This window comes from Nycticebus coucang, chromosome 3 (genome assembly GCF_027406575.1).
Source record: "Nycticebus coucang isolate mNycCou1 chromosome 3, mNycCou1.pri, whole genome shotgun sequence".
NCBI classification, from domain to species: Eukaryota; Metazoa; Chordata; class Mammalia; order Primates; family Lorisidae; genus Nycticebus; species Nycticebus coucang.
In genome coordinates, this window is record NC_069782.1 from 70,791,876 (window position 1) to 70,818,560 (window position 26,685).

General features: G+C 49.0%; 1 protein-coding gene across 8 annotated transcripts in view; it reads right to left on the bottom strand.

Moving 5' to 3' along the window:
• The window catches only part of CPAMD8 (C3 and PZP like alpha-2-macroglobulin domain containing 8), a 94,529-nt gene that overhangs the window by 33,772 nt on the left and 34,072 nt on the right, over positions 1-26,685 (bottom strand). For all 8 annotated transcript variants that reach the window (XR_008379033.1, XM_053586181.1, XM_053586177.1 and 5 more), the window contains 9 exons: positions 21,500-21,689; positions 19,024-19,196; positions 18,349-18,498; positions 17,746-17,907; positions 15,483-15,625; positions 11,834-11,896; positions 9,033-9,264; positions 3,874-4,027; positions 3,427-3,557 (listed from right to left, as the gene is read on the bottom strand). Coding sequence is in view for 7 of the 8 variants with exons in the window: in XM_053586181.1 (XP_053442156.1) it covers positions 3,427-3,557; positions 3,874-4,027; positions 9,033-9,264; positions 11,834-11,896; positions 15,483-15,625; positions 17,746-17,907; positions 18,349-18,498; positions 19,024-19,196; positions 21,500-21,689 (1,398 nt within the window). In the remaining variant the exon portion in view is untranslated. The remainder of the gene's footprint in view (positions 1-3,426; positions 3,558-3,873; positions 4,028-9,032; positions 9,265-11,833; positions 11,897-15,482; positions 15,626-17,745; positions 17,908-18,348; positions 18,499-19,023; positions 19,197-21,499; positions 21,690-26,685) is intronic.

Consider the following 26,685-nt stretch of genomic DNA (forward strand, 5'->3'; position numbering starts at 1 on the left):
AGGAAAGGAAAGGAAAGGAGGAAAGGAAAGGAAAGGAGGAAAGGAAAGGAAAGGAAAGGAGGAAAGGAAAGGAAAGGGGAAGGAAAGAAAAAAAGAGAGAAGAGTTTCAAATGTCCAGAACAGGAAAATCCACAAAGATAGAACCAGGCCCCTTCTGCTGGTGGTGAATATGCCGCTTACCTCTGGCTAACCATCCCAGGGGCTCCTGGACCCACGCACCAAGTCAGGCCCTATTCTCCCTGTTGACTCAGCTCACAGAGGACCAAGTACCTGCCTCTTCATTGACGCCCATTGTCCTCTGCTCTGTGCTGCCATGGCTCTGCTCATTTGAGTTGGTCATCTTGGGCTGCACTTGCCCTTCCTGGTTCCAATCTCCTTAGTGTCTGCACCCATGCTGGCTTGAGGCTGGATCTCAGAACCCAATACTGGCAGGATGGCAGGATGCCAGTAGTATTAGCTTCAGCCTGGTTTTTTGCAACCCTGTAGCACATATCAGATCTTCAATCCTTTCTGCCTAAATGAATTTGCCCGTTCTGGACATTTCATATAAAAGGAATCACACACTGTGTGGCCTGTTGAGTCACCTCTTTCACTCAGCCTCAGAGTTTGGAGGTTTATCCCCATCGTAGCAGGTGTCAGTGCTTCACCCTTTTGGTGGTTAACATCCCATTGCAGTGGGGAATTGCGTTCCATTGAACCACATCTGTTTATCCAATGTGTCAGCAGATGGATGTTTCATAAAATGAAAGCATATTCCTGGGTAGTGCCTGTGGCTCAGTGAGTAGGGTGCTGGTCCCATATACTGAGGGTGGTGAGTTCAAACCCAACCCTGGCCAAACTGCAACAATAAAAAAAATTAAAAAAAAAAAAAGAAAAGCATATTCCTAGTTTTGGCCGGGATGCCGCAGTTGACTGTTTTAAATGTCTGGATGACAATGGGTCTTTAGCTCTCAAGCCAGGCACCACGACAGACTTTCACATATACCCTCATCTAACCATCCAGGGGCTCCATTTGAATCCAGAGTTTTCACTCCAGGGACTATCCCATGGCTGACCAAGCCGCCCACCTATTGTTGTGGTGATACCCACTAGGCTTTCTTTGTGGTTCTGAATTATGCTCCTTTTTGGGTTTTTTTTGTTTGTTTGTTTGTTTTTGAGACAGAGTCTCACTATATTGCCCTGGGTAGAGTGCTGTGGTGTCACAGCTCACAGCAACCTCAAACTCTTGGGCTCAAGCAAGACTCCTGCCTCAGCCTCCGAAGTAGCTGGGACTACAGGCGCCCGCCACAACACCCACTATTTTTTGTTGTAGTTGTCATTATTGTTCGGCAGACCCAGGCTGGATTCGAACCGCCAGCTCCAGTGTATGTGGCTGGTGCCCTAGCCACTGAGCTACAGGTACCGAGCCTTAAGCTCCTTTTTGCTTATGTACCTCCTTTTGCTCCTTTGAACGTCACTGAGGCACATGGAGGTGACCAAAGGTTCTCAGTCTACCAGTGGGTGTACAGAGGATCTCCGTCTCCTGCAGGCCAGTGGAGGAGCCAGGCAGGATGGAGTCTATCTTCCCTCCTGCTACACAGCCATGCCTTCCCCACCACAGTGCAACACTCACCATGGGCACATTCACTGGCTGCTTCTGGCACACTACTGGGCACCTCCTGGGCATTCTGTTGTATTCAGCTTCTTGTTCTCAAGTCCACCAGATGACTTTCTTTTTGAGAGAGAATCTTACTCTGTCGCCCTGGGTAGAGTGCCGTGGCATCATCATAGCTCACAGCAACCTCTAACTCTTGGGCTTAAGCAATTGTCTTCTCTCAGCCTCCCAAGTAGCTGGGACTACAGGCACCCACCACAAGGCCCAGCTAATTTTTGTATTTTTGGCAGAGATAGGGTCTCACTTTGATCAGGCTGGTCTCAAACTCCTAAGTTCAAGTGATCCACCCACCTCAGCCTCCCTGGTGCTGGGACTGCAGCCACGAGCCACAATGCCTGATCTCAATGTATAACTTAAAAGAGCAAATAAACCATGTACCTGGAGCTTCCCAGTAGGCAGAGATGGGAGAAGCGTTTTGCTGCTCCACTGAGCCACAAATACTAATGTCTCTTATTTCACAAACTGCTTGTCTAATTGCTTCATTTTTTGAATTGATATGTCAAGTTTTCTGCTGCCTTAATCTTCCCATCTGTCCCCGCTGCCTGAAGCCAGACCAGTGGATACAGTAGATGCAGGAGATTAGATTGTTCAAGGGTGTGGGCAGGAGGAAGGCTCTAGGAAGGAGGCCCCGGAGAATCCTTCTCTGTGAACTCAGAAATCCCTCCTTCAAGGGAAGGAGGCAAGCACTGCAGGCCTCGGTCTGCTGGTTTGTACCAGGGAGCTTGCAGCCTCCTCCCTGGCCATGAGCAGGCACAGTGTGGCCTGGGGAGCATGCTCAGGCTGAACAAAAGATGTCCAGGGGCCTCTGAGTCCCCTATTGGGACCAGCTTATCCTGTTGGCTCACAGAGATCTCATTCCTTATCTGACAGCTTTTGTCCCAAAGGAATCAGTCCCATCACATCAAAAATGTTGTGGTGACAACTTGTCCCCCACCTGGAGTTCTCCCCAGCGCATGTGTGATTCTTGGCACTGGCAGAAGCCATTTGTGCTCAGGGCCAGCAAGATCCTAGCAAGGAGGCATGGTGGGGGTGTACTGCTGGGCACCCAGGGAATGTCTGATCCCCGGGGCCACTGTCGGAGCTTCCCTGGAGGTGGCCTTGTGCTCTTGGAGTCTTCAATAGCAAACACTCGGGTGCATCATCCAAGAAGCTCAGTGAAGACGGGCATCACCGCTGCCACCTGCCGGGCACTCTGAGGTACCTGCAGGCATCACGTGCGGCCTCCCCGTGATGTGGGGAAAGAACAAGCACCCCTGTCTCACGCAGCAGGGTCAGAAGGCCAAGATGCCTGCAAAACCCCACAGGCAAGTAGCAGATTCCGGACTCACAGCCAGGTGGGGCAGTGAGATCCCCCATACCTTGTCCCCACCTGACTCTTGCTGCAGTCTCCATGTGTCCTTCAAACACAGGCTTTCCAAGGACAATGCCTTGAATGCCAAGGTGGAGTGCCCACAACTGCCTACAAGTGTGGGGCCCAGAGATAAGGCAGGTGGCCTTCCAAGATGGTCAACCTGGGGGCCAGGGGACACTTTCTGCAGCCCTTCAAGAGTTCCAGGTCACTTGGCCAAAGCCCACTCCACACTTCCAGGAGGAGTTAGACTACCACATTTCTCCAACAAAGAAGCCACCCAAAACTCCAGTTGTTCTAAGCTCTCAAGGAGCCCTGAGGGCTGCCCTGGCTTGGACTCAGATCACACATTCTAGCTGGCCCCAGCCTCATGGTTGAAGGAATCCAGCCCTGGCCCAACACCACAGATGAGACATGGCCTTACCTCAACCATCACACTGCGCCTGACGTGATCCATCCCAGTGGGGATCCTCCTGTCGGTGTGATTCTCCTCTGGGTGTTTGCCAGGTCTCCCATTCCGGCAGCAACTCGTGTCTCCGTAAGCGAGGGCTTTGGCTGCAGAGATTTGATTGCCTACTCTCAGAACAGGTCCCCACCCAGGGGTGTCCTGTCCCCTACCCTTGCCTAGGAGTGCATGTGTGCATACCTGTGCACACACACGCGTGTTCACGTGCACATGTGCGTGCTGGTGCATGGGTTTGTGTGTACCTGTGCAGGTGTGTATGTATGTACCCACACAAGAACCACCCTGTCCCTTGGGACAATCCTGATCTCACCTGCTGCCCCAACCACCCCTCACACCCAACATGGTTCAACTCCTGGGCCCCTTGGTGACCTGAGGCAGGTGCCCTGAGAAGCTTGGGACCCTCACCTGTGATGTTGCTGAGGCCCAGGTCGCTGAAGGACAGAACAGCCCAGGTGGGCTCAGCCTCCCCAGAGGCCACACACATCTTCTTTGTCAGATGGCGCTTGCCAGGATGCCCAACAATCTGGATGCCCTTGGGAACTGAGAGCTTCAGGTACACCTGCAGAGGGTTGTGTGCATGCATGGTCACCCTCCTGGGGCCCTGCCGCTCACTGCAGACCCCACCACTCACTCGCCTCTGAAGGCTCCTTCCATTTCTGATCAGAACAAGCTACACACCACCGTCTGGCTGCCCACCTCTGGCCTTCTCATGCCTGTCTGCTTCGCTCGGAGTCCCCTCCGCCCTCAACCCCTACAGATCCCTGCAAGTCCAAATGCCCCGCAGGACTGAAGCCACCAGTTCAAGGGCTGCCTCTCCTGCCATGGCAGCCCTGGGACTTCAGATGGAAGCAACCCCTCCCCCTGGGGGTCCCACTGGGAGCTCCGTGGTGGCAGAGTGCAGCTCTGTGTTTGTACCTATGTGCAGATGTGTGCTGTGAAGGCATGCCATGGCTCTGGGTGCACTTCCATGTGCACATATGGAAGCACAGGGTGAATACACACGTTCATGCATGCTTATAGATGTAAGTATACACGGATAAATGCATGTGTGCGCATGCTAGTGTTTCTGTGTGCACAGGTGTGATGTGGATGTGCCATGGACACATGCCTGGGTCTTAACATGCAAGTGTATGTGTGAGGGTGTGCAAGCAGGGCATGTTCATACATGTATGCAGGCATGTATACATGCGCACATATACCGTGAAGGCATGTTGAGCGCCTGTGAGCTTATGTCCATGCTAGTCTCAGCACGAGCGTGCGTTTCATTGTGTGCACATCTGTGCGCTGTGTACATGTACATATGTGAGCACATTTCCATCCCCCAGCCCCATCTAGGAGGGTCTTCTTTGTTCCACATACATTTGTCCAACCATTATGCACATGAGCATTCCCTGGGCCTCAAAGCGTAGGCTCACCAAGGGTTGGCACACAGGCCACAGGTGCGACACGGAGGGAAGGATACAAGGACAATCTAAAGTGGCCAGCAGGACAGAGTTCTGAGTCTTTACAAAGGAAAGCCCCAGCCAGACCTGAGTACTACGGGCTGTTGCAGGCTGCACATTAGTTCCCACATCACTTTTGAGATGGTGTTCTAGAAAGTTCTTCCAGGAAGGAATGAAGAAATTCAACACCCATCAGTAAGCCACTTTTCCAGGTTCTAAGTAAAATGATCAGTTGTCCCAAAAAAAAAAAAAATGATCAGTTGTCCCCACTGGGAGGCTCTGGATGGGGCTGTTTTCCCTGTGCCCTGGGGACATGAGTTGGGGGTTGCTCCAGAAATTGGTGCTTGGCTTCCCTAAGCACACATGCTGCTCAGCAGGGCTCTGTTCTTCCTGCTGGACAAGGCAGCCACCAGCCATTTGGAGCCACAAACAGGTACCCACCCTTCTTGGGGAAAGCCTCCCTTGGGGGACACCCTACAGGTCAGGGACAGAGCCTGTGTACATTCTGTCTTTTTAGAACTGGGATCCTATCCCTCCTGTCCATAATCTGTATTAAAAGAATAGCAAAGAAGGATGAATTATGAAGGCGAAGGCTGCAGCTGGGCTTTTGGGCACCAGTACCATGCAGTTCTGAGTCTAACACCTCCTTTTTATCCCTCAGTGAAGCTGCCCCATGGCCACTGCCTTCGTTTCTTCCTGCCTCTGAGGCTCTAGTCCAAACAGTGCAGGAGCCTTGGACCTCCTTCTCCTTTCCTGTTTTTCTTTTTTTTTTTTTTTTATCCTTTCCTGTTTTTCTACTTTTTGTCATCAGACCCCAAAGTCCAGCCAGTAGCCAGGCGCCTGGGCAGTTCTTAGGACAGGCCAAGCTGCCTCCTGCTTTTGTCATTTGTACATGCTATTCCCTCTTCCTGGATGCCCTTCCAGCCCCCTAGTGCCTGGCTCAAACACTGCCCAAGACCTCTCACATTCAGAGGAGTTGCTCCTTCTCTGGGCTTCCCCAGCACCCCCTCCACCCCCGTGAGCACCGATTCTGACACACAGCTCAGCCACTCACTCCCTGGGGGCCCTTGGACATATGACAATTGTTCTCTGAGCTTCTACTGGTAAAAGATTCCACCACAGTCCTTCTTCAGCCCATGTGGGAGCTTGATAAGATAAAGCAGGTAAACAGGCAGCCCAGAATCGGCCATGGAGGTACATGCCGCCCCCCACCCCCACCCACACACAAGCTGATTAAGTGGATTCTGAGCACTGAACACCTCTCTCCAAGTTGAGCTCGGTGGTTCCACATCCTGGGCAACAGGGTCTTCTGGTGCTGGCACAAGTCTTTTTTGTTGTTGTTGTTGTTGTTTTCTCAAATAAAATTTTCTCTTAATTAAAGACTTCAGAGACAAGAAGCTCCCTTGTGACTGAACATCCCACGTGTCTCTTCCATGAATCAAAATGGACATGAGGGAGTCCAATGTTTACAGCAGTGTCAAACTCATCCTACAGCTCAGAAGCCAGATTCCCTCTCCCAGTGCTGAGGCCATCATATAGTGATTTGTGTAATGTGCCTTTGGGTGGACATAACCATTCAGTGGGATTAGAGAATTTGCAAAGGGAAATAAAGTGGTAAAGTATATTTTGTGAGCACAAAATCAGCCTCGGGACACTCCTGTCCCCAGCTCCAGGCCAGGCTCAGAAGTGATGACAACTTACAGCTGCCCCCTTTGCAGCTCCCAAGGGCCCCTCATATCTTCTCTTTCTCCTGCCCCAGAGACGCCTGCAGGGGTGAGCAGGGCCAGGTCTAGCTCTCACGCCCAGTTTACAGAAGGGGAAACTGAGGCAAAATGAGTGGGTAGATGGAAACACCAAGCTAAACATGGCTCAAAAGGTCACCTGGGGTAGAGAGGAAGAACCATGGTGCTGGCTGTACCCCCACGCATGACCCCCCCACCCTCACCCCAGAAGCCCTGGGTGTCCTTTGGATTGCACATTCTGGCCTGCTAGATGCCCTCATTTTTTCAGATTTGGTTTTTGGGGTATAGAATCTGTTGGTTTGCAATAGTGTCTTTGGCCTGAGGGAACAGCTCACATCCGAATGAGGTGTGGAATAACCACAGACTCAAGGGTCCCTGTGCACACAGAAAGGGCCAAGAGGAGACGGTCAGAGGCATCCCCAGAGTCCAGCTAGCCAGGGTGAGACCCCACCCCTGAGGGCTGCCCCTAACTATGGAGGCGCCTTCCTTCCTTCCATCTCTCCCTCTCCCTCCCATCCACAAGTGTGAATAGCATCAAGGATTATAAAAATGTGGAGAGAGAAGGATGTGTCTGTCCCACCCTGGCCGCAGTGTCCCACTGGTCCCCTAACATTATTCTCCACCCTGCCTCTGCCTGCTGGTGGCTCCAATGGCTGCCTCTACCTTGCCTGCCATCACCAGGGTCTGAAACCCTTTCTTCACCTTCAAGGTCAGCCCTTAGCCTACCTCCTCGGGCTTGCTGTTATGGGTCCACACACCAATTGATGAAATAATGTGCCCTAGGTCAGCGACTTTGTAAGTATAAACTGTGATTCAAGTGCCTGCTCTGTTAACCCAAAAAGATATGTTGAAGTCCTAACCCTTGAGATCTGTGACTGTGACCTTCCTTGGAATTAGGGGCTTTGTGGATGTAACCAAATTATGATGAGGGCATGAGGGTGGGCCCTAAACCAGTATGAACGGGCTCCTCACAAGAAGAGACAAGACACAAAGAGGACACAGACACAGAGAAGAGAGACGGCTGTACGACAAGGAAAACAGACGGAGGAGATGTGGCTACAAGCCAAGGATCTCCAGCAGCCACCAAAATCCAGGAGAGAGGTTTGGGACAGACCTCCCCTCTCTCCAGAAGGAACCAGTCCTGCCGACACCTGGATTTCAGACTTCTAGCCTCCTGAACTGTGAGGTGATAAGCTTCTGTTGCTTTAAGCCACTCAGTTTGTGTGACTTTGTCATGGCAGCCACAGGAGAATCAGATCTCTCCTACTTCCTCTGAAAGGCTTCAGTTCTCCTGTGGGTTCTGGAACCCCAATAGCACCTCAACAAGAACAGTGGCTCCACTGTTCTCAGCATCTACCCGATGAACTCAACCCTTTAACCATCAGTGAGGCTCTAACACATCAACAGATCAAACAACGTTCCCAAGGCCAGTGACTGGGATTCTGAGTGCCAACTCTATTAACCACTAGGATTTCCTGAAGCTGTCCTGGGGATCTGCGAATCAAGGCCTAAAGGCCAAACCTGACTCACCACCTATTTCTGTGGGACCTGAAAACTAAGGATTGTTTTTATTGTTTAAAAAATGGTTGGGTGAAAAAAATTGAAGAATAATATGAAAATTCTATGGAATTCAAAGCTAGGTGCAGTGGCTTATGCCTGTAATCTCAGCTCTTTGGGAGTCAAGGTGGGAGGATTGATGGAGGTCAGTAGTTTGAGACTATCTGGGCAACATAGCAAGACCCTGTCTCTACAAAAATTAAGAAATTGGCAGGTGTGACAATGCATGCCTGTAGACCCAGCTACTCAGGAGGCTGAGATAGAAGGATCACTTGAGCCCAGTAGGTCAAGACTGCAGTGAGCTATGATCATACCACTGCATTCCAGCCTGGGTGAAAATGCAAGACCCCATCTCAAAAAAAAAACAAAAGAAAAGAAATATGGAATTCAGATTTCAGTGTCCAGAAATGAAGTCTACTAAAACACAGCCACACTCAATCAGGTCCGAATCGCCCATGGCTGCTTTTGTGCTACAGTGGCCAACAGGTATTGTTACGTCCAGCAGTGATGAAATAGCTACGAGCTGGCCTCTTACAGAAAAAAGCCCCATGTCATCACCTATGATACCAGTGCCCCCATTCTCAGGGAGGTAGGGATGGTGGCTCCATCACACCCACTCCCACCCCCTGCCACACACAGCCCACCTCTGCCAGGATGGCTTAGACAGCAGGTGGAGTAAAAGTCCATCTCATCCCACCCCCTCATCCCTGAGAGCACAGATGCTCTCCAGGCTGACTCCAGCTACCCCTGCCTCCCTGATGGCACCAAGGCAGCCCAGCCTGGCAGCAAACAGGGAAAGACTGTGTACTGGGGGGTTCGGTACCTCTGCACAGGTGCCCATGTAGTTGTAGACAGTGAGCGGAATCTTGACTTGCTCTCCACGGATGATGAGAGAGGGCAGCGTGAAGTCTACAAAGAAGGGCTTAAAGGTCTTCAGTAGGGCGGACTCGGCAACGCCCAGGCCCTGAGCGGTGGACAGGGCCACAGCCTCGGCCACCCAGCTTGTGATGGAGTCAGGGACCTGCACACTGAGAGTCTCCTCACCAGACGGGTCACTGCAGAGAGACAAACAACCATGGGGCCTTCCCTGGGGCCATGCCCCGGCAGCCAGGTGGGAATGGACAGCATAGGCTGCGTCAGGGAGGGACCCCAGGAGCTTAGAAACAACGTTTAAAGAGCGTGCAAGTGGATAATGGGAGAGAACTGTCCCTCAGCCCTGACTCACTGGGACAGAAAATGTGAACGTCTCTCCAGGAAACAGAGCATAGCATCGCCCAGAACATGGGTTTTAGGGTGCAAACTCCGGCAGTGCGTGCTCAGTGCCCAGTTTAGGAGAGAAAGCTATCCGACTCATAAGACTAGTCACTTAGGGTGTCCTCCAAGAAGACTGAGCGAGTTCTTGGACATAGTTAAAATACAGTGGATTCTCATTATCTGCGGGTGCTACATTTTATGACATTGCCACAGACTCTGAATTAGCAAACGCAGGACAATCGCTCTTAGGGGAAATACAGGGTTAGTTCCTGCGGGCTCCTGGTCACATTTTTGTACGCTGATCAATGTCTAACCTTGTTTATGAGCCAGCAATTCCTCTCTGGGGATATACCCAAAAGAACTGAAAGTACGGACTTGAGGAGATATTTGTATACACATACTCACAGCAGTACTATTACTCACAAGAGCCAAAAGGCGGCGGCAACCCAAGTGTCCATGGATAGAAAAGGAATGGACAAACAAAATGAGGTGCATACGTGTGATCAGATACTATGTATTTATTATTCAACCTTACAAAGGAAGGAAATTGGGACATGTGCTACAACATGGACAAACCCGAGGACATTATGCCCAGAGAGATAAGCCAATCAAAAAATGACAAATGGTGGTGCCTGTGGCTCAAGGAGTAGGGCGCCGGCCCCATATAACGGGGTGGCAGGTTCAAGCCTGGCCCCAGCCAAAACTGCAAAAAAAAAAAAAAAAAATGACAAATACGGCATAATTCCAGTCATACGAGGTCCCTAGAGTATTCAAACTCAGGGCCAGGTATGGTGGTGCATGTCTCTAGTCCTAGCTGCTCAGGAGGCTGAGGCAGGATCCTTTGAACCCAGGAGTCCCAGGCTGCAGTGAGCTGTAACAACGCCACTGCACTCCAGCACGGGTGACAGAGGGAGGCCTTGTCTCAAAAACAAAATACAAAAATACTCAGAGACAGAAAATAGAATGGTGGGTGCCCAGGGCTAGGAGGAAGGTAATCGGGGAGTTAGTGTCTAATGCAGACAGAATTTCAATCTGGGAAGATGAAGAAGTTCCAGAGATAGACGGTGATGAGTGATGGCTGCACAGCAATGTGAATGTACGTAACACTGTCAACCTGTACACTTACGATGGTAAGGATGGGGTAAATTTTATACTTTCCCCCCCAAATTTTAAAAATTGGGAAAGAAAGAGAGATCCTCTTCTGGGCCCAGAAGATGCCTCTTCCCTGCTCTCAGACCAGGGTCGGTGGCATCTTTGCTCCAGCCAACAGAGGGAAGGAAATATCTCAATTCCAAATCCCAAATCCTGGCTCCAACCTTTCTGTGGCTCTCCACACCTGTACCACTGTCCCCCCAGCACTGGGATCCTCTCTGGCTTCTCCGAAGGGTGCCACCATCCTCTCTGCCTCCCAAGTCCTGTGCCCAGCCCTCTATGGAAAGACTGACCCCCCTGCAACAGGAAGCCTGTCTTTTAGCCAAAATGAAAACTTCTTGAGTGCTGGGACCCTGTCTGCCTTGTTTAAGGAACGAGCCTCGGCATCAAAAACACCAACCATAACCTAAAACAGATACATTTGAGGAATGATGGAAAGACAGTCTGTCTTACAACTGGGCTCCTAGAACAAAACATGATAACCCGGATCCGTTCTGATCAGAAGTTAAGCCCTCCCATTCTGAGGACATGTGTCCATAAAAGCAGACTGAGGACCCTCCAGGGGTGTGCCACGCTCTGCCGAGCACTTACCACAGCACATCAGACCTAGAAGAAGGACACAGCTCAGCAGTTAGTCTACCTGCTGGTCCACGCTGAACCGAGGGGCACAACTTTCATGCCAAATTAGTTTGTCAGGGCAGGTCACTGCCACCTTCTACAAGTATCACTGGTGCTCTGCCATTGAGCATTGAAAGAAAAAAGCCAATTGTATCCAGCAGAAATTTGGTCCCTGCACTCCTGCTTCAAGGAGAATTAAGAGAGAAAAAACACGGAATGGAAATGTGCTAAGAAAAGCATCCTGTTTTCCTTAGTCCCCTGAGGAGTGAGGAGGGTAGAGAGTGAGGTCATGTTCATGTTCCAGGGAACTGTAATCGTTTTAATGAGCTCGTTATGCAAACAGAGCATATAAAGTTACCCCAAAGGGAGTTGTGAAAGGCACAAAGCCCTCACATTTCATATTTCATGGGCAGATGTCCAAGGCTGCTGCGGGACTCAAGGCTGACTTCATAGCTTTGTTTTATGTGTTAGAAATAGATGCACAATGTCTTACTCAGATGCTGGTATTGGTCTGCCCGTCCCACCAGGAACTCTCTGAACTTGCATGAGTGCCTTTGAGTCAACCAGCAAAGATAGCATAGAAAAGAAATCTTACTGTACCTGATGTTGAGACAATGCCAAATCCATGTTTCAGGGAAGAAAGTCCTTTTTTTCTTCTCTGCTCTATGAAAATATAAAAAAGAAATGATTGAAGTTTCATGGACATAACAAATCTTTTGCCTGGCCAGTTAATGTTCTATTTGATTAGATGTAGTATGTTCACATTCTATTTGATTGGGACGTAACATGTTAATCCTCTTACCAGGAAAGCTTAATAGTCTACTTGATTAGGACATAACTTTTTTTAAAAAGTGGTGAGCCCTTCTCAAAATGTGGCAAAATTAAAAATGGTCAAATCCTTTTGATCTCTAATACTTCTACTAGGAATGCATCCCTGAAATACCAGCAGACATGGAATGGTTTCACATCAGCACCGTGAGAATTAGCAAACAGCCAAATCTCCATCCAGATGGGGACTGGCTAATCAAATGACAGTGTATTCATTGGTGGAATATTACGTATTAGTGAAAAAGAGTGAGGGAAGCATGCAAACACTAACAGAGAATGATCTTCGAATCTCATCATTAACCCCCCAAAAGAGAAAGTACAGTATTAGGGCATTCTTCTATTATTGTTCTTTAAAAATCCTGTATATGCACAGAAGACGACTAAGAAATCAGTCAGCATGGTTGCTTCTGAAGAAGGGAATAGAGCATCTTGGGGGTGGGAAGGAGACTTAAATTTTATTATATATCCTTTCATACCTTTTGGGAAAAAAATGTAACCACATATGTAGTGTTAGAAAAATACCTTGTCCTCAGAAGGATGTGTTTTCCAATTATAAAAAAAAGCACAAATACTGGCTTTTGAAAGCATTTCTTGTCCTTTCTGTACTGGGATTTACAAGTGTTTTCGTGGCTTTGAATTTCAGAAAGCTGTTTCTGTACTTGCTCCAAGCCAAGACTTTGGGAGACCTGCACATGAGTGGGAGGGGGGACCGAGATGGGGTGCTGGACCACTCCCACCACTCCACCAGAATACCCAGTCAGTATTCTTTATCCCTTATCCAAATACAAACTACCTATAGAAAGGCTTCCAACAGGAGAGAGCCTGGTCTGCCAAGGCCTATGTGGGGTCTGCACCACTCCTGCTAACGTGTAGTCCCAGATGGAAGAGCTGGGAAACTAAGGCACCCAGGAACCCCTCTGGAGAACATGCGGGAGTATAAGAACATTCCTGATCTATGCCGAAAGGGCTTGAAAAGGCTTATACCTATAATCCTAGCACTCTGGGAGGCTGAGGCAGGTGGATTGCTTAAGCTCAGGAGTTTGAGACCAGTCTGAGCAAGAGTGAGACCCCATCTCTACTAAAAACAGAAAAACTGGGCTCAGCGCCTATAGCTCAAGGGGCTAAGGTGCCAGCCACATACACCAGAGCTGGTGGGTTCGAATCCAGCCCGGGCCTGCCAAACAACAATGACGGCTGCAACCAAAAAATAGCCGGGCTTTGCAGTGGGCAACTGTAGTCCCAGCTACTTGGGAGGCTAAGGCAAGAGAATCGCTTGAGCCCAGAAGTTGGAAGTTGCTGTGAGCTGTGATGCGACAGCACTTTACCCAGGGTGATAGCTTGAGGCTCTGTCTCAAAAAAAAAAAAAAAAAAAACAGAAAAACTAGCCAGGCTTTGTGGTGGGCACCTATAGTCCCAGCTACTCAGGAGGGTGAGGCAGGAGGATTGCTTGAGCCCAAGAGTGAGGTTGCTGTGAGCTATAATGATGCCACGGTACTCTACCCAGGGTGACAGAGTGAGACTCTATCTCAAAATTAAAAAAGGAAAAAGAAAGGGCTTGAAAGATGGTGTGTACTTTCATGGACCAACCAGGCTGGGAGGTTAGGTTCTCTGGGCCACCTGTGGCCACCTGAGGAACCAGAGGCCCATGCTTGAAGTCTCTGGAGGGACCTCCCAGACCACACAGAGCACATCCTCAGCATCCTAGAGCATGCAGCCAAGGGCCTGCCATAGAGGGAGGTGCAGAACACCCCTTCCAAGATGGCTGGCCAAGATCTGGGGTTGAGGAGCAAATGAAAGGGTAGAGGAATAAAGGGGACAGGAGGAGAGAGAGGGAAACAGAACAATGTCAAGGCAGGGGAGCAGAACAGAGAGGAGAAGGCAGGAGATAGGAAGACAGGTCACTTCCTGTAAATCAAAGGTTTGCATGGCTCTAGGGACAAAGCCCCACATCCAACAGGGAGAACTGAGCACCTCTCTCTCTATATAATCAAGGTTGCAATCAGCCCAAACAACAAGCAAGGCTATAGGGGATTTGAACACCACCATCACCAAGCTTGTCCTAGAGCTTTGCACCCAATAATGGGGACTTGGATATTCCTTCTAAGTAGACCCAAGCAAGGCTGGGCACAGTGGCTCACACCTGTAATCCTAGCACTCTGGGAGGCCGAGGCGGGTGGATTGCCTGAGCTCACAAGTTCGAGACCAGCCTACGCCAGAGCAAGAATCTGTCTCTAAAAATAGCTGGGCATTGTGGCAGGTGCCTATGGTCCCAGCTACCAGGGAGGCTGAGGTAAGACAATCACTTGAACCCAAGAGTCTGAGGTTGCTGTGAGCTATGACGCCATGGCACTCTACCGAGAGTGACAAAGGGAGACTCTGTCTCAAAAAAAAAAAAAGTAGACCAAGCATTTACAAACACTGACCGTAGAGAAAGCCTCCAAAATAAAACCAGAAAAGGAACAGCATCCAGACCACGTTCTTTGGCCTCAGTACACATTTGACATGAATTTACAAAACATACACAAATAATCGTGAAAATAAATCACTCAAAAATTTAAAACACTCTGGACACGTCATAGCTCCAAAAGTCATAGCTCCATAATGGAAATACTTCCCTGTAGCCAAAGCACTGAGTGCTCAGAGGAAAATTCATAACCCTCTAAAGACTCAAGTGTTTATACCTAAAATAAAGAAGACTGAAAGGTAATTACTTGGCGTCTAACTCAAGATAATCAAGCCTCAGCTTCTCACTGTCCACAGACATGTCAGTCCTCCTGATGCAGTTCTTGTGTACCCCCAATCCTGTACACTGGGGTGGGGCCCAAAACTGGAGGGAAGGGGCATGAAGTACCCAGCCCACGAGGCCAATGTCCCCGCACCAGGAGATGCTGGCCATGTCTGGAGACAGTCTGGGTTGCCACAACTGCAGGGGGTGCTCCTGGCATCTGGTGGGTAGAGGCCAGGGATACTGCTCAACACTGCAATGCACAGGAGGCCCCCACCACAGAATGATCTGGCCCTGTTATGGATGGAATATTTGTGATCCCCTCAAAATTCCTCTGTTGAAACCTGTTAAGAAGGTAAAGGTATTAGTGGGTGGGGCTTTGAGGAGGTGATCAGGTCATGAAAGTAAAGCCCTCATGAATGAGATTAATGCCCTTATAAAAGGGGTCCCAGAGAACTCCCCAGCTCTTTCTGCCATGTGAGGACACAGCAAGAAGGCACCATTTACGAAGCAAGAAGCAGGACTTCACCAGACACCAAATCTGCTGGTGATCTTGGACTTCCCAGCCTCCAGATCTGCAGGAAACAAATCTGTTGTTTATAAGACATGCAGTCTGCAGTATTCTGTTATAGCAGCCAGAAAAGATTAAGACAAGCTCCAAATGTCAAGAGTGCCCAGGTTAGCAAACCTTATTACCTGGAGGGGTACCTGGAAGGGACTGCTGCCATGAGGCTCCCCGTGTGCGGCTGGAAGGCAGGGACAGCTTCGTCGGTGTACAGGCCGCCGTCCTGCCGGTGGTTCAGGCTCACTCGGTCAGTCATCACCACCAATCCCATTTCCTAGGCAACAGACAACGCCCAAACCAACGGTGGGGAAGTGGATGCCCAGAGGCACCCAGAAATGAGTACGCCGTGTCCACTAGCCCAACATCACCACTGGGAGGCGTCACGGAGTCAGTCCTCTGTTCTGGGGTTGGTGGCACAAGAGGAGGTCATGAGATCCAGGGACCATCCAGGCCAAGAAAAGGAGAGGGCAGCACATTTGAACTGTGAATCAAAATCAGCTGGCCCAGGTATAAAAGGCCACATAGCGTGTGACTCTGTCTGAAGTGTCCAGAACAGGCAAATCCACAAGAGACAGGAAGCAGGTTGGTGGCTGCCAGGGACTAGGGGTGGGGAATGGGGAGTGACTGCTAATTGGGATGGGGTATCCTCTTGGGATGGAATGTTCTCAAACTAGACAGAGGTGGTAGTTGCACAACACTATGTATGTACTAAATGCTATGGAACTGTGCGCTTTTAGTTTTTCTTTTTGAGACAGAGTCTCAAGCTGTCGCCCTGGATAGAGTTCCATGGTGTCATAGCTCAAAGCAACCTCAAACTCTTGGGCTCAAGCGATCCTCTTGCCTCATTTTTTCTATTTTTAGTAGAGACAGGGTCTTGCTTTTGCTCAGGCTGGTCTCAAACCCATGAGTTCAGGCAATCCACCAGAATGGCCTCCCAGAGTGCTAGGATTACAGGCGTGAGCCACGGGCCTGGCCAGAACTGTGCACTTTGAAATGGTGAATTTTATATTCTGTGGATTTCATCTCTGTTAGAAAATACAATCAATTGGCCCAGGACCTGCCCTAGACACAGGGCCCAAAACTGTGGGTTGCAATGATCACTATTACCATCTTCCTCACTGCACTAACTAATTACTGGGAGAAACTGGATTGAAGAGAAGACTCACTCTAGACTGGGCTGACTCCGACTGGTGAATAAGGAATTTAAACCCAGTTGCTTTGACACAGAGGCATCAACTTTTGATTTGCAAAAGCTGGTGGGGCTCCAGGTCCAAACTGTTAGGCAGTACCCACATATGTGACTGAAATGTCACTTTATTTTTTATTTTTATTCATTTATTTATTTTTATTTATTTTCTTTTTTGAGACAGAGTCTCACTACATTACCCCCAGTAGAGTACTGTGACATCACAGCTCACAGCAACCTCAAACTCTTGGGCTCGAGTGATGAAATGTCACTTAAAAACAAATTTTTTTTTTATAAATATAGCAAAATGTGGGGCCTAGGTGATGGGTATGTTGCAGTTGTCTAATTTGTTCAACTTTTCTGTATATTTGGAAAATTTTCATAATAAAAGTAATAATGATGAGGGAGAGAAGAATGCCCTTGAAATGATTTTTAAAACCAGGCTGAAAAGCGCCCTCCAACAGGACATGCATCTGAGTGCAGGCCCTCAGCACGCTAACATGTGTTCCCAATGTGACCCTGAATGGTACTTGTGCAGCTGAGGCCCACTGTCACCTGAGAACGTGGCTCCCTCCCACTGTTTGACTGCTGCCAGATGCACGGCAGAATCAAACAAAGCCAAGGCAAAGCTAAGAGCAACCGGCGCCCACAGCTTCCATGAGGTTTTCCTTCCAGCAAAGCCCCTCAATATCATTGCTCCATACCAAGTTCAAGTTACCAATTTGAACCTGGCTATTTGCATACATAACATTCTGCTCTCATTTGCTTTGCAAATGAAGAGGATGTGTTCCTGAGCTTTCACTGGAGAGAAACAAAAAAGAATCCAGGCTGGATGTGGTGGCTCATTCCAGTACTTTGAGAGGCCGAGACTTGAGGCCAGGGGTTCCAGACCAGCCTGGGTCACATAGAGAAACCCTACCTCTAAAAAGAAATTTGGGGCATAGTGGTACACGCCTGGAGTCCCTGATACTTGGGAGACTGAGCCAGGATCACTTCAGCACAGGATGCTGAGGTTACAGTGAGCTATCATCACACCACTGTAGCCTGGGCAGCAGAGCAAGACCTGTCTTTAAAACAAACAAAAATTCTGCACTGAGAAAAATTTGGAAACTTCTGCTCCAACCCATCTCAGGATCCCTGAGACCCTTTGTGTCTAGGCAAGAAGAGCTCAGAAGAGGACAGAGGGATCTGAGACCACCTCTCCTTACGGTAAAGGCAAACCCGGAGTCCTTGGTGACACCCCAGGGCCACAGGAAGACAGAGGAGCGCCGGCGACGTCGGGCCATCAGCCCAGCCCACCAGAAGGGTCCATCCTCCCTGGGCACACCAAAGGCATCAGAAACATCATAATCTTCCAATTCCTGGAAAACCTGCCAGCAAAGGAGGATGGGGACTGGTCAGCTAAGGTTTTCTTTACAACCCAAATTGGTTCTCATCCATCTAGCATGCTCCTATCCCAGTCCCCTTCCATAGAGGTCATATCGTAACAACTTTAGGAGATTGGCATTGGTAGCATTAGCCCATTTTACAGTGGGCAAACTGGAGCCAGAGAGACAGGACCTGGCCCAGTGTCATGCTGCAAGAGTCTGATGAATTTGACCATGATCTTGCAACTGCACCAAAACAGCAATAAGTATTTATTGGGCACCCTCTGGGTTCCTTGGGAAATGAACCCAACGGAGAAAGTAAATCTGATTTCACATCCAGGTCCTCATCCACTGGAAAGAGGGATTGGGACAGGGAGAGTGAGAGAAGGGAAGATCTTCCATGGTGGGAGGTGCTGGAGCCCAGAGGCCAAGGGCCCTGCTCACCTGGGCAGGGGTCAGCCGAAAGCCAGATCTGAGCAGGTAGATGCTCTTATCGACAGCAGCGACGCATGCACAGCTGCCCCTTGCAGCCCTTATGTGCAGGTCAACAACCTCCCCAGGTTGGGTCTCATTGGCTGAATATGTCACTGAAACCTGGACATAAATGCAGCAGGGAAATCAGTAGCTTAGTCCAATCCATGGTGGCTCTCCTGCCTTGCCCATCAAGTCAGTCTCTGCCAGCTTAGCTGGGACTCTGGCCTTGTCATCCAGGTGAAAATCGGTCCCCACTGTGATAGGCAAATTGTCCTTGTGCAGAGGACACAGGAAAAGAGGGAGAGACACGGAGATATGGGTGTGAGGGGGCCCTGGGGAGGCATGTGCCAGATGAGAGCATATGGCATTTGTTTTGATGGTTGCAAAGAGAGGGAACAGGGAGGTGAGCCTGCTGCTGGGAACATGCTGATCACTTCCCTGCATATTAGGAATACAGTCTCTGTTTGGGCAACTTTGGGAGATGCTTCAGTAGAGATGCAACAAAGACAAAGCAGCAATCATGAGTTGTGCCCACATGGAGTCTGAGTCCCAGATGTGACAGCCCACCCCAGCACCATGCTGACACCCTGGAGAACCCATGTGGCATGTGCCTGTGTGCCCCCAGTTCAGTACCCAGTGCTCTACCTGGTTTTCAAAGAAGGTCTCGACTGCAAACTGGAGGCTGTCTGCAACCCCTTCTCCATTCTCCCGGACATAGAAGACCAGCAGTCGGCCAAGGGGGACCATGCTAGGGGTCACAGGTAGCCGAAGAGAGGTCACACACACGTTGACCTCAGCTGCTGGTGCTGGAGGAGGCGCTGAGGTGAGTCAAGGATAGGGACAGGCGGTAAATTCCCCGTATCCCATGTGCAACCTTGGCCATTCGAACAGTGGTCCAGTTCACTCCACTCTGTCTTCTGTCTATGCCTCCAGACAGTTCCCATCGCTGGTTCTGGAATGTCCCTCCTAGGCTATGCCTCCGGCACTGACACTTCCCACTGGCTAAGCTCTAGGGTCACCTGGGGCTCCTACGGAGCAGGCTGGACTTTGCCTAGAATCATCTGCTTTCCCCTTTCTGCTGAGAGAACAGTCCCTGCTCTCTGACCAACACAGAACTTCCTTGGATGGCAGCAAAGACATCCTGGTCATCCAGGTAGCACTATCCCAGCCCCCAGAATACCTCCCTCTAACTGGCCCTGTCCTGCTGGAGCCTGGGGCGAGCAGACCTGAGAAGCCATTGTTTCTGAACTTGAACCAGGCTCATATTCCCTTCCTAGTGGGCTAACAATCCCCAAAGCATACATTTTATGAAAGAGCATATAAGCCTGCTCTGGTGCTCCCAAGTACTCTAAAGCATGAGAATGGGGGAGTATAAAGGCTCCCAGTCCCAAGATCCGTGCAGAGCACAGAGCACCCAGTGGACACGATGGGGGGGCCCACGGCCACCAGGAGCAAAAGGACCCTCCACTGGCCTTGGGGTTTAAATTCTGGCTCTGTCCCTCACCAGGCATTGGGAGAGTTCCTGAAGCTCCCCAAGTCAGAGCCCCTTCACTTGTGAGGGGGCACAGTGGGGCTGCCACTACCCCAGGCTATTATGGAGATTAAATGGGGCAGAGTGTGGGAAGTCTGGGCCCAGGGCCCAAGAGCTCTGGACAGCGTGGAAGTCTCTGTTATTTCACCCAGAAGTAAAGGTAAGCCAGACAGCATGTAGTGCACCTACTGTTCCCAAAGCACAATTCAGGCAGCAGTTCTCAATCAAAGTGATTCTGCACCCCCAGGGTGCACTGGCCGTGTCTACAGACATTGTCTGACTATCGCTGTTGGGGGCAGGGGTGCTACTGCCATCTGGTGGGTGGAGGTCAGAGTAGCTGCTCAATATCCTAGAAAGCACAGAACAGCCCCAAACAACAGAGAATTGTCTGAATCCAAATTTGATAGTGTAGAGAGTGAGAAACCTTCCCTTAGCATGAGAAGTCCCTGTTTATCTGCCAGTTTATCCACCTATCCATCTGTCTGTCCATCCATCTATCCACCCATCCATCCATCTTTCTACACACTCATCCATATTTCTATCGGTCCATCTATCCAGCCACCCATCCATCTTTCTATCCATCCACCCACTCATCCATCTTCCTGTCAATCCATCCATCTATCCATCCATCCATCCATCCACCTGCCCACCCACCTTTCTATCTGTCCCTCTATCTATCCACCCACCCAGCTATCTTTCTGTCTGTCCACCATCCACCCACTCATCCATCCATCCATCCATCATCTATCTATAATGCTACTGGCATCTAGTGGGTGGAGGACAGGGAGGCTGCTCAGCATCATATAGAGCACAGTATACCCCACCACAGAGAATGATCCAGCCCCAAGTGTCAACCGTGTTAAGGTTGAGAAACTGCCTTAGCATGAGAAGCCCTCTCTGTCTCTCTATCCTGTATCGTTCTATCTATATCTCTGTCTACCCATCCATCTAGCCATCTCTCTATTTCAGTGACTCTCCCCTAGGGATATTGGCGATGACTGGAGACTTTTTAGGTTGTTATACTGTTGGGGCACTGGTACTACTGTCACCTGATGGGTAGAGACCAGAGATGCTATTTAACCTTCTGCAGTGCACAGGACATCCCTACCCTCAGAGAGTGATCCAGGCTTAAATGCCCAGAGGGCCCAGGCTGAGGACCCTGCTTTGGGCAGAAGGGCTATGAAGACGAGGGGGCTAGGGAAGACCCTGGGGAGAAGGTAGGTCTCATGAGGACCACTTGGGGTCAAGGGAAGGGAGGAGGAGGAAGACTCACAGGCAGGGAAAGAGCCTGGGAAAATAGACAAGATAGCACGATATGGGCCAGCACAGGAACCCAGCCTGAGGCTGGCCTGTCCCTGTCCTCTGCAGTCATGCAATGAGAATAGCCCGGAGTCTAAAGCTTTCCCCAACAGCTGGTCACTGACCACCCTCGTGGACCCAGCCTGGTGTCACTCTGGACATGTCCCCTTTGCCCTGCACTGGCTTCCCTCTCTGCTGGGTCTTAGCTCATCTTTCCTTGCTGGGGCACCCATCCCAGTCTCAGTGGTTCACAAGGGAAAATAGAAACCTTCTCCCTACCGCCAGGCTCACCTGTCTCAGAAAGGTGCGTTACACGAATCGGTTTCTCCAGGACAGGGGTCGCCCGCTTGCTTCGCTGCTGGGTGACGTGGGCAGGCTGCTGTCCTGAGAGCACGATGTTGCCCCGTGCAGCCACCTCGTAGTACAGTGTGAAGCTACAGGGACACGTGGACTTTACAGAAAAATAGGCTTCCTCTCCCACCTGTGGAAGACACACAGCACGGGGCCCTGCCTGGCACTAACGTTGCTGCCCACTCGAGGGAGACTTAGCTACTCTGGGGCCAGAGGAAGGTTGGGATGGCTGCGGGAGGTGTGCTAGCCTTGGGGCAGAGTGCCTGCCATTGGTCCTGGCCTCTAGTCTGTATACATGGTGATGGTCACTTCCCTTCCGGGCTGTGATGCAGATGAAATGTAACTGGTATGCAAGCTCCCGATCAGGAGTCACGTAGCAAAGAACCGAATCTGGCCCAAAGAGAAGTCCGGCTTTTGCTCATCACTCCTAGGAGGCTCCTGGAATGTCTTCCTTTGTCAGATTATCTTTGTTTGACTGGGGTCTTGAGTCATATCAAATATCAACAATGCGATTTATGGTGGAGGTCTTGGGCCGTGAGGTATCAGCTCAACCTCTAGAGGGGCTGGAGAATGAGTTCAGCCACACAGGCAGTCATTCACACCTACACAACCAAGCCCTAATAAAGACTCTGGACCCCAAGCTCGGGGGAGTTCCCCTGGCTGTCAGTACACCACATCTCACATTGTTGCTAGGAAAAAACACAATCCATGACTCAGCAAATGGAAGTTCACGTTCAGAACTCTCCCAGACTCCGCTTGTCTCAGCTGATTTTAATCTGTATTCTTTACCATAATAAACTATAACTGTGAATTTAACAGGTTTTAGTGAGTTCTATGAATCTTTCTATAGAGTTAAAAAAACTAAGGGTGGTTTGAGTACTCCCAAACTCTGCAATTGGTGTCAGAAGGGAGAGTGGTCATAAGAACCACCTCTAACTTCATAGGTGCCAATGCTGGCCATGGGCTGGGCCTTCTCACTGGAAGGCCCCCACAGAGTTGGGTCCTATGATAATCCCTAAGTTTCCAGAGAAGGAAACTGAGGCTTGGTTCTTTGCCCAATGTAGGGGCAAGATTCAAACTCAGGAAGGCTGATGCCAGAGCCCCACACTTAACCCCAAAGATTCCCTTATGCTGCTATCAGGAAAATTGATGCCTCCCAGGTGCTGTGACCTCTGTGAGGGTTGGAGTGTAACCATGTCCAACACTGAAGTCCCAGGCTCCATGGGAAGTCACCTTATGGGCCTCTGCCCGAGAGCTCCCCTCATGTGCCCCATGTTCTGCACTTCGTGACTCTCTTCTGTCTGGACCATTCCAAAAACTCAGAGGAGGGAAATCCGGGGTAGAAGAAATGTCATTTTTCTTGTGAGCCCTTTGGCAAGTGGCAAGGTATCCCTCACCTCTCTGAGCCTCAGTTTCCCCATCTATAAAATATGGCTGTATCTCCCAGAAAAAGAGTCCTGAGGATCCCATAAGTGATAAATAGGTCATACTCAACACGACACCTGCACACTGTAGGTATTTAATAAATGTCATTCTACTTCCATCTGAGGCAAGATTCTTCCTATTTAAGGAGCTGGACTAAAGGGACTCTCACAGCCAAAACTGGGGAATTTCAGCATCAAAAAGAGGAGTAAACTCTTCGAGAGTGTCAAGGTCATTAAAGACTAAGAAATACTCAGAGTGGATGAGATGGGATATGGGATCCTAAAGGCAAACCAAAACCAGAAAGAAAGGCCATGAGTAGAAAAACTGGGAAGTTTTTTTCCCAAATAAACTCTGGAGTTCAGTTAATAGTTATGTCCCGTGTTGATTTCTTAGCTTTGACAAATGTGTCATGGTTTTATAAGATGTTAACATTAGGGGAAACCCATCAAAATCCCAATGGTCTATTTTTGCAGAAATGGAAAGGCTGATCCTAAAATTAATATAGAAATGCAAAAGATGCAGGATAACCAAAACAATCTTAAAAAGAAGAACAAAGCTGGAGGGCTCAACATTTCCTAGTTTCAAAATTTACTACAAAGCTACAGTAATCAAGACACTGTAATATGGCATAAGGATATATAGATCAATGGGACATAATTGAGCACCCAGAAATGAATCCATACGGCTATAGTCAATTGATTTTCAATAGGGGGCCAGGACCATTCAATGGGGAAAAATAGTCTTTTCAACAAATGGTGCTGGGACAACTGGATCGCCATATGTAAAGAATTAAGGTGGATTCCTACCTCACACCATATACACAAATTAACTCAAAATGTATCAAAGACCTAAATGGGAGAGCTAAAATTATAAAACTCTTGGAAGAAAACATAGAGGTAAATCTTCATGACCTTGGATTTAGCAATGGATTCTTTTAGATATGGCACAAGCACAAGCACCAAAGGAAAAAATAAATAAATTGGATTTTACCAAAACAAAAAATTCTTTTTTTTTTTGCAGTTTTTGGCCGGGGCTGGGCTTGAGCCTACCACCTACAGCATATGGGGCAGGTGCCCCATCCCTTTGAGCCACAGGCGCCACCCATTTCTTTCTTTTTTTTTTTGAGACAGAGTCTCACTATGTCACCCTCAGTAGAGCGCCATAGCATCACAGCTCACAGCAACCTCAAAATCTTGGGCTTAAGAGATTCTCTTGCCTCAGCCTCCCAAGTAGCTGGGACTACAGGCACCCGCCATAACACCCAGCTATTTTTTGATTGCAGCTGTCATTGCTGTTTAGGAGGCCAGGATCAGGCTCGAACCCACCAGCCTTGGTGTATGTGGCTGGCACCCTACTCACTGAGCTATGGGCTCTGACCCAAAAGAAAGAATTCTTATTGTATCAATGGACATCGGACAACCTGTACAATGGGAGAAAGTATTTGCAAATCACACATGGGATGCGGGCCTCATGCCTTGAATTTGTAAAGAACTCTCACAATTCAAAGACAAACAATGCAATTCTAAACAGTAGGGGAGGGCAGCACCTGTGGCTCAGTGGGTAGGGTGCCAGCCCCATATACAGAGGGTAGCGGGTTCAAACCCACCCCCAGCGAAACTGCAACAAAAAAATAGCCAGGCATTGTGCTGGGCGCCTGTAGTCCCAGCTACTTGGGAGGCTGAAGCAAGAAAATTGCCCAGGCCCAGGAGTTCAAGGTTGCTGTGAGCTGTGGGAAACCATGGCACTCGACTGATGGCAATAAAGTGAAACTCTGTCTACCAAAAAAAAAAAACACAGTAGGGGAACCTGGATGAAGGGCATACAAGAACTCTAGGTGCTGTTTGGGCACCTTCTGTTAATCTAAAATAATTCCAAAGTAAAAAGATTTTAAAAACAAGTATGATGTAATGGATTACAACATATTGAATACTTTTTTTAAAAGGTCCATATGTTCATAAGCATACTCAGAACAACAACAACAAAATAATGGTGGCTCCCAGCTACTGGGTGAGGCAGGAGCCATCACCTGAGCCTAGGAGTTTGAAGCTGCAGTGAATTATGATGATACCACTGTACTCCAGCCAAAGCAACATAGTGAGATCCTGTGTCCAAAAAAAAAGAAATGATGGGGAAGAAGGGAAAAGAATTTTTTTTGAGACAGTCTCACTTTGTCGCCCTCGGTAGAGTGCTGTGACATCACAGTTCACAGCAACCTCCAACTCTTGAGCTTAAGCGATTCTTTTGCCTCGGCCTCCCAAGTAGCTGGGACTACAGGTGCCTGCTACAATGCCCAGCTATTTTTCTGTTACAGTTGTCATTGTTGTTTAGCAGGCCTGGGCCGCGATCAAACCCACCAGCCTTGGTGCATGTGGCTGGCACCATAACCACCGTGCTACGGGAGCCGAGCCCAGAAAATTATTATTATTATTATTATTATTTGCAGTTTTTGGCCAGGGCTGGGCTTGAACCTGCCACCTCCGGCATATGGGGCCAGCGCCCTACTCCTTTGAGCCACAGGTGCCACCCAGAAAATTATTTTTTTAAATCTTCCAAGATTTTTTTTTTTTTTAGAAAATTATTTTTTTTAATGGAGGAATATCTGGTCACAAATGTAAAGCAATGGTAAAATATAGAAGTCACCATCATGAAGCCCCAATGTGATAACTGCAACAAGAATTGTCAGTGATGAAAAAGACACTGAGTGCCTGAGTGTTGCCTCTACACATTAATTTCACTTGCAGAGAGAAAAGGCTGTCAGGAACCAGACCCAAACCAAGGATCAGATCAGCTTCAGCAAAGTAGGGTCCACCCAAATATGATCTCCTGATGAGATGCAACAAGGGTAGTGACTGTACAGTAATTTCATGCCAAATTTCTTATAATCTGAACCCAGTTCAGAATGTAGAATCATCTACAACTGTCGTCTCCAACCCATGGGCTGCAGACTTGTACTGGTCCATGGCCTGTTGGGAACTGGGCTACGGAGCAGGAGGTGAGCAGTGGGCAAATGAGAGAAACTTCCTCTGTATTTACAGCTGCTCCCCATCACTGGCATCACCGCCTGAGCTCCACCTCTTGTCAGGTAAGTGGAGGCATTAGATTCTCATGCACATGTGAGGGAGTTAGGCTGCACTCTACGAAAATCTAATGCCTCATGATTTGAGGTGGAGATAAAATGCAAAATTCATCCATCCCCAAACCATCCCCCTCCCCAGTCCGTGGACAAATTTGTCTTCCACAAAACTGGTCCCTGGTGCCAAAAATGTTAGAGACTACTGATCTACAGGACAAATAGGCCAGGATATTTCACAAAGGTCACTGCAATGAAAGGGCCAGAGAACTGCTCCAGATCAAAGGCAACTAAGAAAATTAAAGAGCCAAATGCAACATATAAATGGATCCTGGAAAAATAAAGCACATACACACAGGTATGTATGCACATAAATCACACACATGCTTATGACACTCACACATGAGTAACACATGCATACACCTGCACAGTCAGATGCGTGACACAAACATGCAGTCACATGTGACTTAAATATAAGTCACATGTTGAGGACACCCTTGGAAAATCTAAATATTTCCTTGAATTAAACAATATAACTGAGTGAATGTAATTTTCATCAGTATGACAGTGGCCTTCAGGTCAGGGAGAAGGTTGTCTTTATTTTTAGGATATATTATGATCGAGTATTTAA